The 19,644-nt window shown below is 46.5% G+C and overlaps 1 protein-coding gene across 1 annotated transcript in view; it reads right to left on the reverse strand.

The window, feature by feature from the left end:
* Nucleotides 1–4,229, reverse strand: part of sv2ca (synaptic vesicle glycoprotein 2Ca) — a gene marked incomplete at both ends in the record, with an annotated part of 29,955 nt that extends 25,726 nt beyond the window's left edge. The window contains one exon of the mRNA XM_083644081.1: nucleotides 3,635–4,229. Coding sequence (XP_083500207.1) covers nucleotides 3,635–4,229 — 595 coding nt within the window. The remainder of the gene's footprint in view (nucleotides 1–3,634) is intronic.
* Between the last annotated feature and the right edge of the window lie 15,415 nt (nucleotides 4,230–19,644).

A 19,644-nucleotide genomic window follows, 5' to 3' on the forward strand; every position in this document is an offset into this window, starting at 1 on the left:
TCTCCTCCTCCTCCCATCACCCACACCTCTCTCCCCATTACTCCTCTCTAACTTAGCCGTCTGCTGCTTCGTAGCTGACCCTCCTCCTCCTCTCCTCTTCCACATTCATCACACATATTGCATCGTCCAGCGGCATTTTTCCTTCTTGTTCCTTTCCCACACTGTCCACTCTCATTACAAGTATTTACAGTATGTCACCCCCCCCCACACGCACCGCAGACCCCCACCTCCCTCTATGCTCCATCCCTCATTCCCATGTAGCAGTGAAGATTCCAGTGGGATCAGGGTACTGCTATAGGACCTAATTGGATTGGGTAATCTAATGAGCATTTTACTCGTCCATCCTACAGTATGCAGGCCTTTTCTCTTTTTTCACCTTGCATTATCCCATTCCAGCCAGTGCAGTGCTGCAGCCTGCCTCAGTCTGTGTCTGTTATGTGATTCATGGAGCTGTGACTGGAGTGCAGCTCAGGTGGAACTAACCAACCATGCACCAAATGGCTACTTTTTAAACACAGTTTGAAAAAATGTTTTCACAGTGTGAATTTTAATTTCCGATGAACAACTATTTTTTCAGATTTTCTTCTCCATTTTCTCCCCAATTGTACTTGGCCAATTTCCCCCCCCTGCTGCCCCAGTCGCTGCTCCACCCTCTGCCGAGCTGGGGAGAGCCATAGACTAGCACCATGCTTCCTCCGACACATGCGCAGTTGCCAGCCGCTTCTTTTCACCCGACAGGGGGAGCTTTACCGGCAAGACGTAGCATGTGGGAGGATCACGCTATTCCCACTAGTTCCCTTCCACCCCGACCAGGTGCCCCGACCGACCAGAGGACGCGCTAGTGCAGCGACCAGGACACATACCCCCAATCCGGCTTCCCATGACCACAGATACCAGGCAATTGTGCCTATATGGACGCCCGACCAAGCCGGTGGTAACACGGGGGTGCGAACCTGCAATCCTCGTGTTGGTAGGCAGGGAATCTACCGCTACACTACCCGGATGCCCTATTGTCAACTATTGTTGTGTAAAATAACAACCTGTTTGTCCTACCTGGTTAAATGAAGGCCGCCTGTATACAATAAATGAAATCTGAAACTAATCAAACTCAGCCACTGATGGATGCTATTTCCCTTGTCTGTTTATTTCCACACATCACTGCACTGCAACATTGCCATGGCACCTGTAAAGCACACACTCACTTCATTGTTTGTTGGCTGTAATGAAGTGTAATTACTCTAAAAACTCCAAATGGATAGCAACAAGGTCATAGTAATCATGTAGGATTATGCTCAGAATGACTGTGACACAAGCAAGCACACACCCACCCACCCACCCACACACCCACACACACACACACACACACACACACACACACACACACACACACACACACACACGCACGCATGCACACACACACACACACACACACACACACACACACCAATTATGATTCACCTCAACAGGGAGGAGCCTCGGGGCAATCAGTAGGAATACGGAGAGGAGAATGGGGGGAAGATGCGGGTGAGAGAAGAAAAAGAGGCATAGAGAGTGGAGGGAGGGAGGGAGGGAGGGAGGGAGGGAGGGAGGAAGGGGGGAGGGACAGGGCCCGAGAGATGGAGGAGCAGAGCGTAGAGCATGACTGCCTGCAGGACCTTGCTGGGGATATACTGTACTGTACTGTACTGTAGAGAGGAGGAGGAGAGAGACGGGGACATGAGGGTGGAACGTACACAGCGTCTTGTGAGGACTAATGCAGCATTACAAAACATCACACACATACCGTAGGCTACTCTGTGTATGATTATGTGTGTGTGTGGGGGGGGGGGGGGGGAGGGGTCTGGGGTAATCTACACTAGTGTACGCATAAACTTTTATAAACCTTTAACATGTCTAAATAATTCATATGACATATACACTGCCAAACTGAGAAGACCATGTATTTATGGTAATTAGATACAACATTGCACTTAGAACAAGATATCTGATCAAATCAAATTAACCAAAAAATAATAATCTAAATGTCTATCATTTGAATGTCTTGTATGATTTAAAGCATGATGGTAAGGTAAAGCAGAGGGTGCTTTGAGTTTCTCATATCGCACGCTCACCCACTGCAATACAGATATTTCAGACTTTCAAACAACCTCCATTCCCAAGGAAGGAGGCTCGCGGCCGTATCAATTTGGCCTGAGAGATGTTGCAGTGCAGCTGATGTATTGTCATGTCTCACTGTGGCACAGTTAGTATCTAAAGGCTGTGCGCCCGATTCAATGTCCTCAACACTCAGCTCCTGAGTCCTGACACGGTGAGTCAGCCCATGCCTGTACACAGCGCTGTGCTGATGGATTATACACCTGCAGCCATCGGGCCGCTGGGACTCCTGCTCGACACACACAGCTCACAGGGAATACGTACGCGCTAAACTCTCGCCTCTTAATCCTGACACAGGGAGCAGTGGACCGAAACGCCTCGTCCAGGTGGGACACAGCTATAGAATAAAGGGCGACATATAGCTCACTATACACCCAAAAAGCACTCTTCTCTTCTGAGACAAACCAACCGCTTCCCTTATGAAAGGCGACGTGGCCCTTCTTTGACAGTGTAGCACAGTGCATACCAATAGATTAGGAAACAGAATTGGACTTGAACTGGAATGACAGGGAAAAGAATGGAATTCCATGAAATTCCACTTCTAAGAGAGGCTGACTTGGCTTGCTCTAATAAAGACAGTTAAGTCTGGTCAAATAAAGGTAATAAAAAAAATGAAAAAATTAAATGCATTAATCTTAACCTATGCATCAAATACCACCTGAATGGTACATTTAACATTATATAATATATATATACATATATATATATATATATATATATATATATATATATATATATATATATATATATATATATATATATATATATATATATATATATATATATATATATATATATATATATATGTAATCTCAATCCAGGACAGGTTACAGTGCCTGGCCGGCTCACTGTGCACAGCCTCAGAGAAGGAAACCGGCACAGGGATCCCCCCATGCAGACAGCCGCTTCCCAGCCTGGGGGAGAGAGCTGTCACCAGCCAGGGAACCGGCCATGAGCTGCGTCCAGGACATTGTGAATGACGATATGACGAGTTATATGATGAGACAATTACATGGCCTTTGCATCTACATTCCCCCAAGATAGACACATTTCTGTCATTTTTTGCATGCTTATTTGCACACATGAGAGGGCTGAGAATTGCATGTGCCTACTTTGTGCTGTTTGGTGCCCGCCTGGTGTGGTCACGGTGACATGGCGTCATGCACGTACCCGCCCTCCTCTCCATATGCATAGGCTACTCCTGATTGGTCTATCCTCTCATGCAACAAGCGGACATCCTGTGCTACAGTATAACGGACACGCATATCACGTATAGAAGCGGCTGCACCGCTTAAAAACATGGAATTCCAGAGAATTGCACTGAATTCAATTTTGTGATATGCCAATTCAATTCTAATTCCAGTTCCTCAGTCAATGAGTTAATTCATGAATTGACCCCCAATCCTGACGTGGATGCATACACAGTCACATACACTCACGCACGCACGCACGCACATGCAGAACACACAGAGGCCCTTACCTAGCCATCCCGAGCTGGAGTTGGGTATGCACATGTCGGTCTCTGCGCTGGGCAGGACGAAGCCCACCACGAACACCTCCACCCCGTCCGACATGAGCGCCAGGCCGAGCACGAGGAACAGCTGCCACTGGAACCTCCCGTGGCCGCACTCCTGGATGATCAGCTCGTACTGCTGGGCCAGCTCCTCCTCGTCCGCCTGCCTCTCCTGCTCCAGGTCCTTGCGGTCCCTGGTGGCGTCCGACACCGGCTGCCCCAGAGCCACCTGGCCCTCCTTGGACTTGCCGTCTCCCGCTGACGGGATCCCCTGGTACTCGCCCTCGTAGATCTCGTCCTCGTCGTCGTGGCCCTCCGTGGCGTCGCTGGAGCCCTCTTCGTTGTCGTTGTCCTGCCTGGGGGGGTTCCGGTAGAACTCCCCGTCATCCTCCCCCTCCTCGTCCTGGAAGCGGGTGTAGTTGCGGTGGGACGAGTACTCGTCCGTGGCGCGGTCCACCGCCTTGTTGACTTTCTTCGCGGCGTGCCGTTTGGCCTCCTTGGCCATGCCCTTGGCCCCCTTCACTAGGGAAGTCCTGTTATCGTAAGTGTCCGTGGCATCCATTCTGGCTCCACTGGCGGGTCTTCACGGGGGGTTCGGAGGAGACTCAGGAGCAGCAGTACAGGAGGAAGAGGAAGGGGGGTGGAGGGACGGCGAGATCAGTGGTTCTGGAGATGCAGCAGGGTAGAAGACCCTCGAGTCTGCAGTCACCACAGGAGATAACCCACAATGACTGTGGCAATCATGGGTCAGGCTGTGAGAGATGGGGGAAGGGTAAGAGACAGACAGATAAAGAGAGAGAGAGAGGGCAAGCAGGAAGAAGGGCAGAGGAGAGATGAGAGAGAAAAGAGGGAGAGAGAGAGAGAGAGATGTTCATCAGATAGCGCCCATAACTCAAGTCTCCATTGCTCCATCTGTAACTGGCCCAGACTAACAGGTGACACCACACTGACAGCACACCCTCTCTTTAATCATTCACTCACCATTCTCCCAGGCCTTTTAATCATTTGGAGTGATGTGCGGGAAATCGCTTTTTGGCTGCACAGCTCTCCGTTTTTATTCAAAACGAACATTCAATTTCCACAGGCACTTTCCTTGTTCTATATTTCATGAGTTGGCCTCAGTCTTGAGGAGACGGGCATTCTAAGCGGAGATGCTGAATCTGCTGACTCATGATCTGCTCCGAGGAACAGCAGCTAATAAACAAGGCTCTGCCCAAAAATCAATTTGCCCCCAATAAAGAGCGGGTTTATTGTAATGGGTGTGACGACCCAACTGGAACGGCACTGTCATATTTAATCCATGCAAAGAGAGGAGGCTCCATGGGAACCAGTGAGGAGAAAATGGCCATGAGCGTATACGTAGAGGAACACACACACACACACACAGACACGGGCGTGTATTCGTATGGGTGCGCACACACATAATGTGTTCTCTAAGGCGTCTGATTTGGCATAGTCAGTAGTTTTATGCATATCAAATATAGAAATGCGCACAAACGAGCGTGCACACACACACACACACACACACACACACACACACACACACACACACACACACACACACAGCATGCGTCGGGAAGCCCTTTCCAATCTTGTCCGGCCAGACTTGATGGGAGGGAGACCCCAGCCTAACACTGTGAATGATGTAACATGATCTACAGCACATCACCATGTTTGTCTCCACAGTCTCATTCTGTCTTGTTCACTCTTGTATCACACTTTATGATACGGATACAAAATTACAATTCAATCAGTAAAAAGGAGGCCATGCAAATGTGCTTTATTATCTGATCTAAACATGTATCTGCGTCAGAGTGCAGTCAGCGCGTGTCTATAGGAGCTGCTCACCACAGCCTTTAATGAACGCTGAAGCCTTGTCAGGAGGACACAAATCACAGGCCCATGCTCCAGCTCCCGTAATGCAATTTTACTGGCAAAATGACACTGCTGATTCAAGGTGACTCTGCTAATCCCTTTTGGCTCATTGGTTGACTTCTGTAGTTATGAGCACACGCCTTCATACAGGGAGTGACCTTTTTACTGCGTCCACTGACCCCCCCTGGTGCCTGAGATACTGTCCTATAGGGATCAATCAAATGTCTTACGTCACGTGTGGGGAGTGCAGTGGTAGATCCCCTGCCTACCAACACGAGGGTCGCAGATTTGAGTGTCTGTGGGTGGCAAGCCGGATTATGTGTCCTCTTCCCTGCACTAGTGCCTTCTCTGGTCGGGGGCGGGGCGCCTGTTTTGGGGGGGGGGAACTGAGGGGAATAGCCTGATCCTCCAACTCTGCGGCTGGCGACTGCACATGTATCGGAGGAAGCATGTGCTAGTGGGGGGAGGTGGGAATCCAGAAGAAAATGCCATAATGTACTGTTTTTCACATACTTTTCTCATTTCTACTTGCACACACATGCGAGGAGACAGACAGGTGTGCACACACATGCGAGGAGACAGGTGTGCATCCCGGTGGAGCCTGCCTGTCAGAGAATCAATGCAGCCAGCGTATGGTGAGGCCTCCCTGTCAGTGATGACGACACCCCGCTGCATACAGACGACCCCACAGCCAGCCTCACCTGACCACAGCTGACGAGACCCCGACAGCACAGACAGCCCCGACCAACAGGAGCAATCACAATCAGACTGGGTGACAACTAACGCTCTGAAAAAAAAAATGCATTTTACCCCTTGTCTCTCTCCATCCCATCCTCTCCTGCATCTTCTCAATCTTTATGTTTTAAGCTTCTCCCTTTTGACTGATCCCTCTTCGGACCGATACCCGGATAACTTGCCCTTCCTCCGGCTTTACAGTCTTCCCCCGAGTCTCCACGCAATCTGCATATCTCAGGCGATCCATCTGTCATTCATACATCTCTACTTGATGCTTTTCTCTCCATTACACTCTCTTCTTCACCTCATTGCTTCATGATTTACACAATCTTCCTCAATCTAGTTCAAAATCACACCATCATGACTTCCCTCCACGGCAGCGGAGAACTAGATTTAACCTTTCCACAGGCCAACAGAGTGTCTTCTTCCTACTAACCTGCTATGTATTTCCCACCAACACTTGCCTGCTGTGAGCAAACCAAGATGGCGTTGAGGCGATGTACTGGGACATAGGGCTAATGAATAGTAACTATCTGCGACCTTATAAGGCCTGTCCTCTGCAATTGGAATGGAGGGAGTGAATATAATCTGTGTACTGTAGCTGTGAACTGTCGGAGGATGGCTGAAAATAGGCCTCGCTCTGGCGATAGCCTCTGTCGACATGATGGATAGTGGCCCTGCTTTCCTTCAACCTCTTTAAAACGATGAAAAAACTCTAGGTCAAGTATTACTTGGCCCCAAATTCCCTCTCGCATGAACACACTGAGACAAATGAAGAGATCAGATTTACAGACTGTACAACTGGCTGGGGGCAACATTTTTGAAAAACTAATGTTACCCATTCATTTAAAAAAAGAAAAGAAAATGTGTGTGTTTGCCTGACTCATTCCATTTCGACACGCTCGTACATTGCTTATCACGAATCATTAGCCAAAAGTAGCACAGTAATGAAGCTCCTAATGAGAGTTTTGAAAGAAAAAAAAATGGAGTGGAATATCTTCTTGAATAATTGCATCACATTACATAGTAATCATGGCAACGAACAGCCTGAGTAAGAAGAACTTGATAAAAGGCAATGAAGCAAAACACAGTAAGGGACCCCTACAATCAATGATCTTTGTCAACAGGATTGATATCAATGTTGGTTTTGATCTAAGCTTGATCAGTTTTTTGTGTCTAGCTTGTGCAGCAGTCACCAAAGACATTGGTATGAACAAGCAGGTGGTTAGAATGAGAAGTAGAAAATCAATTCTAGTCCTGGAGTTTCTGGTTCCTTGACCCACAACTACTAGAGGACACAAACACTTAATATATTTCATGAGAATTTGATGGAAAATCAATAGCGCCTTCTTTGGCTAAGTGCAGCCTGATGCCAGACTGGACCAAGCACACAATATAAACAAGTAATGATGAAAAACGACAAGGGAGGCAGAGTCCTTGGCTTTTTTATATGCTATAACTATTCTTAGTGCTTTGATGCAATAAGAATTTAGAATATATGCACAGTTCCTTCTCCTTTTACCTAAAGACAGCTGTTTCAGATGTCTTCAGCTTATTATCGAGATCACATGCAGGATACATTCAACCAATTTCACAGTTGCTGTCCCTTGCCCTATGGGAATCATTAATGTATTCAGTCCCAGTCAGGTTTGACTCATCAGTGTCCTCCTCTTTCAAAGACAAGTGCAGGCGGAGGGTTTGATCTATCAGCATCGGAAAGAGCCGGTCCAATCTCTAAGTGGGCCGAGCCGCATGTAATCCCATCAAAACCGAGAGCCCATGACCTCATCTGGAAGGCAGAGCCTCTGCCAGCCTGGGACGTCTTCAGTTAGGAGATTTTCATCAGACACTGATGCCATTACTGAGTGGAGGGGGGAGACAGAGAGGAGAGAGGGCTAGAGAGAGAGAGAGAGAGAGAGAGAGAAAGAGGAAGAGAGGGAGAGGCAGACAGAGAGGAATGGTGTAGTATGGAGAAGGTATTCACAACACAGAGGAAGTGATAGATGGAGAAAAGAACAGGAAAGAAAGAAAACGTATACAGGAGTAACTTTTGAAAAAGGGAAATCCTGGATCAGGATTGAAGATTAAGAGGGAAGAGGAAGAGAAGATATAGGGCAGGAAAGAAGAGGAGAGAGAGCTAAAGCAACCCAACACCGTGTCACCACACACATGACAGCTTTCAAAGCAACTACACTTCATCTTTCACCTCTTCTCAAGAGTCAATACTTTCATCCACAGATGAAAACGTTAGCTGATTGCACGCAACGATCCAGCACATCATACATATTCATAATGCAGCTGCAGCAGGTTCACTTCCACCTTTCAAGCCTGTAGGAGCTTGAATTATGAATATCAATATTGACTTCAATCAATTTCATGCCCAGCTTAGATAAGGAAAAGGAATTCCCCTCTATTTATATCAACCTTGTGAACCCTTACTCTGCTGGCAAAAATACAAAATATAGAAATGCAGAGAGATCAGAAAGGAGTCTCTCTGTGTATCTGTTGTTCAATTCATAAAATCTGGCATTTGGCAGCAACATATTTTTTCTTTCTACGCTTGCTCTGTGTGAAGGTCTCAGGAGAAGGAAGTGTTGTCTCTTTTGCTCTTTCGCATCAGCAGCTCTTTCTTGGCTGATGTCTGTTTGCTCTCCCTGCTACATATGGTGCCCCAGCCTTGCCAGACCTCACTGCAGAGACAGTGTCGTGCTTACGTACACAGGAGACACGAGACGTAACACACCGCCGCTGTTGGATGCACGCCTCGCACTTTGTGATGCAATTACTGTATGCAAGAACATTCATTATGACGCATTACAGGGAAGCATGATATTATACATTTTATATATATATATATATATATATATATATATATATATATATATATATATATATATATATATATTATAGATCAAGAACATTCATTACGATGCATTACAGGGAAGCATGATATTATACATTTATATTATATTATACATTATAACCCACATTATTATATTATACATTTATATTATACATATTATACATTACAGGGAAGCATGATATTATACATTTACATTTATTATACATTACGATGCATTACAGGGAAGCATGATATTACGGTATACATTTTCTGCTGGTTTTACAGTGAATTTTCACTGTGCTGCAGAATGTACAAAAAATAAGTTTGGATTGAATACATCATGCTGCTATCTGTGCACAAGTGTGGCTAAAGCACCCTCATGCACAGAGGATAACACGATTGTAATTCACAGAGAAAAACAACTAGTCCCTTTTGAAAAGTCAAGAGAGACAGTATAAAGAGGAAATCACGTCGTTCTTGAAAACAGGCAGAGCCAGACGTGGATAGCATTAGTAAATGATTCAATGTAATCACACTATGGGTTTAAATCGCCACTAAAATAATGATTTCTTTGGAAATTGTCCATTTTGCTTATACAGTACGTCAACATGGTGCAGACACTGGGGCCCGCACTTTTACTGCATTGTCATTGGAACGGTGTCAGTACTTTGGGTCCTTTATTCTTATCCAGGATGTGGCACTGAGCAGGATACTCTCCTCAGTCAAAAGAAAAAAGAAAAAGAGGAACAGGAACCGCAGATTGTGCTGCATAAACTTTGGGAAAATTATAAAACGTACAGGTCAACGACAGGTCAACGTGAAATCAATGGGCCAAAAGGATGATTTTGTTTGCTCTAGTCACCTTCCATCATCTAACATCTCTCATGATGCCAACTTCAGTGTTAACCAAGCAGGACTAGGGTCTACAGTACTGTATAACCTTCAGATTGCCAACAAAGCACTTTTCTATACAGGTTTCCAGTTCACTGGCTGGCTGTGTGCCTATCAATCGCTCGCCGCCTCTTGAGGTGCAATTCACGGATGAGTCAGTATAGCCTGCTCCTGCATCCTCTCCTCTTTTTGGCAGTATAGCGCAGAGTGCTTTAACTGCCCCGGGGCAGGTGGCTGGACAGCAGTCCACCATGCATAGTCCACAGCATCCCGCATCACAAGGACAATTTCCCTAAAAACATGCTGCTGCGTGCTGTGATGCAATGACTACAAGGGTGAGTAGCTTAACTAGGAACTCCAGTGTTCATCATAAAGCAGACAACCACCAATATGAACAACAATTGATTATATTTTCAGCAAAGCATAGCGCATGTTCCATTAAAAAACCCTATCTTCGTGTAACTTAGATCAGAATTTTGTCAGCCTAAAAAGGTGGGGAAACTATTCCACAATAAAAAGGTGTTCAAAGTTTAACTGGCTTCACACTCCACTACTGTGCATGCCTGGTTACAAGAGCTCATGCATTTCTCTCATGTCATGTACACTGTAGGCTAAACGAGATTATGCAAATTTCTCTCTACTTTTGCAGGAGGCATGTGTTAATTGCTGCATCTAAAGAAAAAGCACAGGCCTGGCCAACTTTTAACGAACGCTACACAAACTTATGAATAAATAATGAGGTCTCCTTCCCTGTCTCCCAGCCTGGTTGTTTATAAAGAAAGGAAAGCGGCAAAAGAAATAGCCTACGATAATAACAATCAAACTTACATAGCTGATCCCAAAAAACTGAAACAAACCGTTAATTGAAAACACGCACTGTTTTTCTAACTCGCAAGTATGCAGTCAGCATGTTTTTTTCCTAAGGGAAAAAAGTCATTAGGCTACTTACCGTTATTTAGGGAGAGATGTGCAGTGGAGCAGACTGATAGTTTCCCATTGCATCAGACTCCACTTTCGCTTTCTGGATTACACAAATTCTGCTGTTTTTTACTGTAGAAAAGCATCTGAGGTAATTGCCGGTGCTCGACAATGTTTTTTCGATGCAGTCCTCTCTCTGCAGTACTTCTGGGAAGGAGAGAGAGAGGGGAGAGAGCGAGAGCGAGAGAGAGAGAGAGAGAGAGAGAGAGAGAGAGAGAGAGAGTGGGGGGGGGGGGGGAGGGAGAGAGCAGTCGGGACTGACGAAAAAGGCAGTGCAATCAATAATTGTATTTCATTGAGTGATCGCGGGCAATTCCGTCTAATGGAACAATCTTGTTAGTGACGCGAAACACTGCGACGTATGATGCCAAGCCTTTACAGTGAATAGCCTACTATTAACAGAAATCAAGGTTCACATTTCAGCAGCGGTTATGGTCTGCAAGAATGTGCGTTCTGCATTCACCATCAGTGAAATCCACAATGTTCTATGAATGCGATTCTAGGTTCCATATAGGGGAATGGATATTGCGCTGCAGTCATAGCGCATATTGTAAGCTTTTTTTAATGGCCGAAAGTTGTCTATATAAGCAATGGTATTCTGCCGTTCAGTTGAAAAGTTTAACTTCTTCTTCATGTGGGCTGCAGTGTTGCTAAATTCTGCACACCGAGTGATTCTTCTTTTTGCAATTGAATCAGTGCATTCACTCGACTGCTTTCAACTTCGTTTTATAAAAGTCGAGCTAGCTGGAAATGCAGAGCGAGCAGCAGCACAGTGCATTTCAACGACTGCCTCTGTCCGCTGCCTCGTGGTGCTGAAACCTGAGCGTGTGCACCACATTGGCAGGGTTTGGATGCTGCATAGACGATTACATTTTTAGTGACCATTAGCTAATTACATGAAAAATTATATATATATATAGGCTATATATATATATATATAGCCTATATATTGTAACGTGTTTGGGTAATCCAGGTATTACCTGTAATGTGATGTGCAACCTAAGTGTCTGGATCGCAGCTAGGAACTGATGTGTGTGGGTGTGTTCCTAGGGGGAAGGGGATATATGTGACCAGCGGCCGGGGCGGAAGCCAGTCAGTGCCATGCGGGCGAGCAGACCGGTTGTTGTGTCTAGAGCTAGCGTTGTGAAGCTAGCTGCTAGGGACAGTCAGGCCAGGGTGGGCGAGCTGACCGGGTGGTTTAGAGCTAGCAGCGAAGCTAGCTGCTAGGAGCGTGTATTGTGAAGACAAGAATAAAGAGCCTGTACCAACTTCAAGTCTCCAGTTCCTTGGACGAATACCCAATTCGTTACATTGGTGCCAGACAGTAAAGCGGTAACGCCTCTGATTCGGCCGAGAGGGGAGAGGGTGAGAAGGAACGGCAAAAGAGACGGGTGGTGCGGCTTTTTGGCTCTAGAAACTAGCGCTAGTAAGTTAGCTACCAGGGGTGCTAACTGCTAACTGCTAGCTGCTAAAACCACGTGCGATGGTGCGCGGAGAATCAAGTATCTCCGGAGAATGGCCATCGGTGAACGGGAGGAAAGGAGAGCTGACGGCGGGGATCAGCTCGATGCTGGCGGGCATGGAGGCCCGTGTGTTGAGAGAGGTCGGACGGCTGGTGCAAGAGACTCCTGCCTGGGCAGTGGAGGTGATGCGGGCGCTGCGAGAAGTCATGCAGCGGGTGGACTTGATGAGCGCGGAGGTAATGCAGCGGGGAGAGCGGCCGGAAGAGCCACGAAAGAGACTGTGTTGGACCTGCAGAGAGCCGGGCCACGTGGCGAGGTGGTGCCGATGCGGTTCCGGGAGACGGACCGGGTATGCGGGACAACGACATGGACAGCAGGGAGCCTGCTGGACATGTAGCGAGATTGGACATCTAGCCAGAGAGTGTCCAAAGGCTGTCGGAGATCGGGGGACAGCGGGAGAAGAGAGACGTGCAGGCGGCAGACAGGTGAGACTCTGCTGGACTTGCCAGTCACCGGAGCACTTGGCCAGGGACTGCACTGAGAGTGTGGAGGCCGGAGGTGAGACGCAGGCTGGGAAGAGCGTGAACAGCCAGAGGGAAGAGAGGGACATCGTCTGCAGCGTTGTTACAGTCGGGAGAGCGACGCTCGTGTCTCCGAGTGAGCGAGAGGGGTTACCGCCGGGGGAACCGGCCCAGCCTAACCGCTATACACCCCCTAACGTTGCACTGCGGAGAGCCGAGGGGAAGATCGACGCCGGTGGTGTTCGCTCTGCTGTCCTCAACCCTGGAGGAGGGGGACGGAAAAACGAGCGAGTGCGAGGCCGGGAGGACGACGCCAGGGTCAGCTGGAGAGTCGACGGGCGCGAGTGGAGACCGGAGGACGAGGATGTCGATCCGGTGCTCGTTCGTGCATTTGCTACTGGAACAAACAAAAAGGGGGGACCGAAAAGAGTGCTTTATATATATATAAAATATAAAAGGCTAGGACCTCTCTCTCTCTCTCTCTCTATATATATATAATATATATATATATATATATGAGGAACCCATGGCACACTTTTATTATTTTCTCATAAAGCTGAGTACATAGTGATTCATGTAACCAGAGCAATAAACCTCAGGGTTGCTTTCCCATTGATTGCATGTATTCCTCCACCTTCCAGTCCACTGGGCCCCTTTTGAGTCTATTAGTGAGATAATTTATCAGTAGGAGAGAGAGCTAAGTAGCCTGTTCCCATCTGCATTAAGTAAAGGCTATGATTCTTCTCAGATGCTAATTGAGCACCACTAAAACACGGTTTTGTTTTGATCCTTCATATGCCCAACTGATCTCCACAGAGGCCGTAATACTACTGAGTAATGCCACACAAAGATTACACAACTAAAGCAGGCTCTCAGAGATAAGTAGGCTCTTTAGATGTGAGACAGTGAATGCCTGTGTGCCTGCTATGTCAGATCCTGACACTTCTCCAGCCCACGGGTTGTTCGATGGTGAGTGGGGGGGGGGGGGGGATGACAGCCTGATGCAAGCGCACAGACACTCAGCCTCTCAGTATTCACATCATTAAAGACTGCAAACTATACCAGCAGCACCAGAGAGACTCGGTCCACTGCAGAAATGACTGCCAGCAAAAAGGAAAGCTCTTTGATGCACTACACCCTTTCCATCTGCCTCCTGATCCTCATATTTAGAAATAGAAAATATAAATTGCATCAGTTTGAAATAGAATATTCCACATGTGGAAAAATGCAGTGCCTGGTTGTGTTTACAGTATCTCAAAGCACACTGTGCATTTTGATCACACATTGCTGTATTGTGTTCAAACAGAAAGTCATGGTGCTGACATGCTCATGCATTATATTGATCGTAAGGAATATCAGATAGGACACTAAATGGTGTGTACAGTGTGAACATAGACAGACAGACAGACGGACAGACGGCCAGACAGACAGACAGACAGACAGACAGACAGACAGACAGACAGACAGACAGACAGACACACACACACACACACACACACACACACACACACACACTTACAAAAGTAAAGGCATCTCTCTTTGTCCTCTGAATTTGATGATTCACAGAAGCAGTGACCTGGGGCTGGGGACACTCTCTGCTTTTCATTCAGAGTTGGGAGACAAACGCCCCTCAAGCAACAAGACTCCATTTACTACTGCTGGAGAGCCAAGGAGCACTTAGCTTAATGTACAGGACAGTAGATGACCCTCACACGCACACAGCGCATACCAATACTCTCTCTCTCTCTCTCTCTCGTGAGACTGCCTTTCCCATTCTATTTGTCACGTAAACACAAGTACACACACACACACACACACACACACACACACACACACACACACACACACACACACACACACACACACACACACTAAGATAGATACTGGAGGGTGTAGCCTACCCCCCCCCCATAAGAAAAATAATAATATGGAAATACAATAAATATAGTATGCAATGTATTGCACATAGAGTGTTGCTTGGATACTGAAATGCATGGAGAACCACAGGGATTCAAATAAATGGATTGGCTACACACAATGGATTTCAGCTGTTATCGGCCGTGTGTGGTAAAAATGAATAAATAATAAATAAATAAATAAATAACACTGTTAGATCCAAGGAAGTCAGCCCCTTCTCTCCTTACCCCCTTGTGCCTCTCCCAGGTAATTTTCCGGTACGCATGTGGGAAAACGGCTATACTGTCCCAAGAACTGAAGTGGAAGCTACATGTAGCCCTGCAGTGCCCACTTTCCTTAAACAAATAAATAGAGAGGTAGAGGTGGACTGGAGCAGCTGCCTGCTGTTTATCTTCATCCAGATTATAACAAAAGGATGTGGACATTGATGGTAATTGTTTTTGCCTTGTGGAGATAGAAGCGCAGGCTAACTGATTTAGCTTCCGTCTTTCCTCTCAGCCTCCTCTGCATTCATCTGGTCAGCCTCTTTATGTCCAAGAGAGCATATCTTTGCCATAATGCATAGATGCGTTACATAGCCATGGCAGAAACACTGCCGCTCTGCCATTATTACGGTTATTCATATGGTGTGAATGTGTACAGTGCAACCACAATGTATTTACAAGTGCCTGTCATTATTACTGTTATTCATATGGTGTGAATAACAGTACCAGAGCCCCCCCCCCCCCCCCCCCCCCCCGAGTCCCGGCAGAGTAGTTCCGGAGCAGCGGATTGAGTGGCCCTGACCACGTGACCACCTTCGACCCTTCCTAGAGGGCTGACCGTGGGTAGCTACTGGGACGTAAGTTGGGGCTTGGCCAGCCCCGGCTGGGTCACCTGGGCGAGGGTGCATGATGTTGCGAGACCCGAAACATCCTATGGATTAGCCAGTGACTCATAGGAATAGACTACGTGACAACCAGGACTAGACTAGTGACCACTGGAGAGTCAGTTGACAGCCGGAACAGGGACGGCACCCGGGAGCAGTATGGGTTAGCGCCCCAGCCTGCGTCTTCCGTGAGGAAGAAGCCCAACAATCCACGAGAGGCCTTTTAGGAGGGCCATTCAAGCCGCAAGTGGAGTCTGCAGTGCCACCAATTACTGGTACTGCATGGTATCCACCAAGATACCATCACGTCGGAATGAGGTGTTTGGAGCGGGGGAGTCTGGTGCAGCGCACAGGTCCTAGACCTGGTGAGACGAGGGAGGAGCCCGGCCGGGTGGCAACCCACAGAGCCCGGTCCCTCTACGTACCAGAGCCCTCCCCCCCCCCCCCCCCGGTCCCGGCAGAGTAGTTCCGGAGCAGCGGATTGAGTGGCCCTGACCACGTGACCACCTTCGACCCTTCCTAGAGGGCTGATCGTGGGTAGCTACTGGGACGTAAGTTGGGGCTTGGCCAGCCCCGGCTGGGTCACCTGGGCGAGGGTGTATGATGTTGCGAGACCCGAAACATCCTATGACCCCAGGGTACATCACTGAGGATACGTCCCAGTTGCATCCATGCGATGTTTTTCTTTATATTATGAAAGGGTACAGTGCGACCACAATGTATTTACAAGTGCCTGTCATTATTACTGTTATTCATATGGTGTGAATGTGTACAGTGCGACCACAATGTATTTACAAGTGCCTGTCATTAATACTGTTATTCATATGGTGTGAATGTGTACAGTGCTACCACAATGTATTTATAAGTGCCTGTCATTATTACTGTTATTCATATGGTGTGAATGTGTACAGTGCGACCACAATGTATTTATAAGTGCCTGTCATTAATACTGTTATTCATTGGGTGTGAATGTGTACAGTGCGACCACAATGCATTTACAAGTGCCTGTCATTAATACTGTTATTCATTGGGTGTGAATGGGTACAGTGCGACCACAATGTATTTACAAGTGCCTGTCATTAATACTGTTATTCATTGGGTGTGAATGGGTACAGTGCGACCACAATGTATTTACAAGTGCCTGTCATTAATACTGTTATTCATATGGTGTGAATGTGTACAGTGCGACCACAATGTATTTATAAGTGCTGGTTGTTTGGCGCCCAAGCCTTCTGAAAGCAAAACAAAAGGACATGTCACTGATGGAGAGATGTGATGGATTAGAGTGGCCCAAGGGGGAAGTCCTGGTCCATCAAAATGTAATGAAAACTAATTTGAAAACAGCAGGCCGCTATGAATAACTGTTAGATGAGTACTAGCAACATTGTGTGCAGTGCGTGGTTACCAGTGCCTCCTACGAGAGAAAAATGGGTTGATAACGTAACGATTGATGATGGCACATCTGCTGTTGTCTTCACGAGTTATGGCTGTCTGTAAATACGTCTGACTGAAAATCGATTGAGGGCAGAAACAATTTCACACCAAGTTTGCAATTTGCGGCTTCACAATTGGAATGCAAAAGACTAAATTACACATACCCAAAACAATAGAATGAGATGTAATATAATTGATTGCAATCTGTTCAAACCAAAGCCTGTAGAAGAAAACGTAAAAGTATAATGCAAGTTCCTTTACAAAGTAAGCCCGTCTAAGGACATTATTTCCTAATTTCAGTTCTGTCTACCATTACAAGGTCCTGAATAGTCTAACGTACCCGAGCTAAAATACCAGGGGGGGAGAAAGTCAAATGGATTGTGATTATTGTGCTGGAACAGATTGAACAGGCTATGAGGGAAGAATGTGAACTGAATCCCATTTCAACTCACAAGTCCAGGTGCATTTCTTTTGCTGAAGGGAAGGTGAAATTTACAAAGGGATCCAAAGAATGGTTAGAGGCAGTAATACAGCCTTTCATCTAACCACTATCAACAGTACTTTATTACCTTTTTCTGCAACAAAGGGAGACCAGTTTACAGGCTAGGCTACAGTGTGGCATTATTTTCTGTTTGTATCTTCTGTCTGTATCGTAATGCAGTTCTAGACCATTTCCCATCATTTCAACCATGCATGTGTCAAAACAAAAGCTATAATATCAGCGATTCTCAATACAGTATAAGTGTGTACGGCTAAGAGTTGGTGATACATTTCTTTGATACTTATTGTAATTAAAAATATGATGAGAGTAACCATATGGTGATATAGGCCAAGGCATGTCCGGCGTTCCACAAAGAATACACAAACACAGCAGATGTTCATGCCTCGTCAATCCTTGTTATAATATCTTACACAACAGCAGACGAGCAAATTTGCAATTCAACATCAATGCCTTGATAAAAAAAAAAACAAGCAGGGAACCTAACAAGCCAAGTTGGGATGACAGAAATCACCTTCAAAGAGAAATGGTGATGAACATGTTACTGAAAGCTTTCAAAACATGATGCACATCATCTGCTCTGAAATGGAAATGAGGAATCTGTGGCAGCTATCCTGTCGTTCAACAGGAAACCTCCCCGCCCCTCCGAGCAGCCAGGATTATCCCCTCTGCGCCTCACGCTTCTCCTTCAAATTCATAGGCTGTGTCAACTGTCAAGACATGCAATTCAGAAGTGTGTGTGTGTGTGTGTGTGTGTGTGTGTGTGTGTGTGTGTGTGTGTGTGTGTGTGTGTGTGTGTGTGTGTGTGTGTGTGGAGGAGCCGTGGATGGGGGCTGTGTCAGGCCATGATTACATGAAGTAGATTATGTATTGTCTCTTTATCTGTTCATTAATATTGACATTGCTCAATCCTAAATGAAATGCCACAGAGAAAAGCAATATTTCACAGCTGTAGAATTTACACAATACAACCTCTTTGCAACACATATTTTTCCTATATTCCTTAGCCTGAAAGACTTGATTTCTGTCACACCCATAGACTGTACATCACACCTGAACACTTATTCTTGTAAACTTAAAATCCCAGGTGCTTCTTTGTCAGACAGTTCGGTGGAGATCATTGCACCGACACCAACAGCATGATCGTAGCCTTGTCGTCCTCCCCCCCCCCCCTTCATCTCTGTAATCAGGCTGTGGGCCTCGTGACAGCACTGATGGGATGCCTCCAGACAGTGCAGTCCTCTCAGCGCTCAGCCAGGTGGTGAGGAGGCCCCAGTCCAACCGTATCGCTGGCAGCTCTGCCATGGCTGAGGACGACCATATGTCTCCCCTCCGCGGAGTCTGTCCCAGCACAACACTGCCAAGCAGCTACTTCACGTGTGTGTCTTAATGCCGTTAAGCATCAGCTCCACAGAGGGTGAAGGCATGTTTGTCTGTTCTGTGGTTGTCCAACACAGTAATGGCAACAGGGAGGTTCTCAGGGACAGGGTAGTGGTATTCCCCAAGGACTTATTAAGACCTTCTTAAGGCGGGTAAGTTTGCTTCTTTGTTTGTGACAATCCATTTAATCAGATCATCTCTATGCAATATCTCAGACTAATGATAAAACCACTAAGCACCCCGGAAGCCATGTTTTGCTCTTTGAATGGGCACAGCTGCTCTCAAAATGATTTGCATGAATCTGTTTCAACCACACACAGAACTGAAACTCCCTTCTTGTTCAAATGCATATGAGAGAACATGATTTACACAACAAGATGAAACAAATGCACAGAGAATCTGACAACACGAGGGTCATTCAAATATAAATTGTTTGAATGTGACAAGTTGATTGAGGTTGAGTGAATACAGTATTTGATAAAATCACCAAAATCTTACTGTTGGAAATATTGGTTAGCTAAATAATTAACTAGCTAGCTAGCTAGCTAGCTAGCTAACTAACTAACTAACTGAC

The sequence above is a fragment of the Poromitra crassiceps genome, assembly GCF_964638095.1.
Source record: "Poromitra crassiceps genome assembly, chromosome: 10".
NCBI lineage: Eukaryota > Metazoa > Chordata > Actinopteri > Beryciformes > Melamphaidae > Poromitra > Poromitra crassiceps.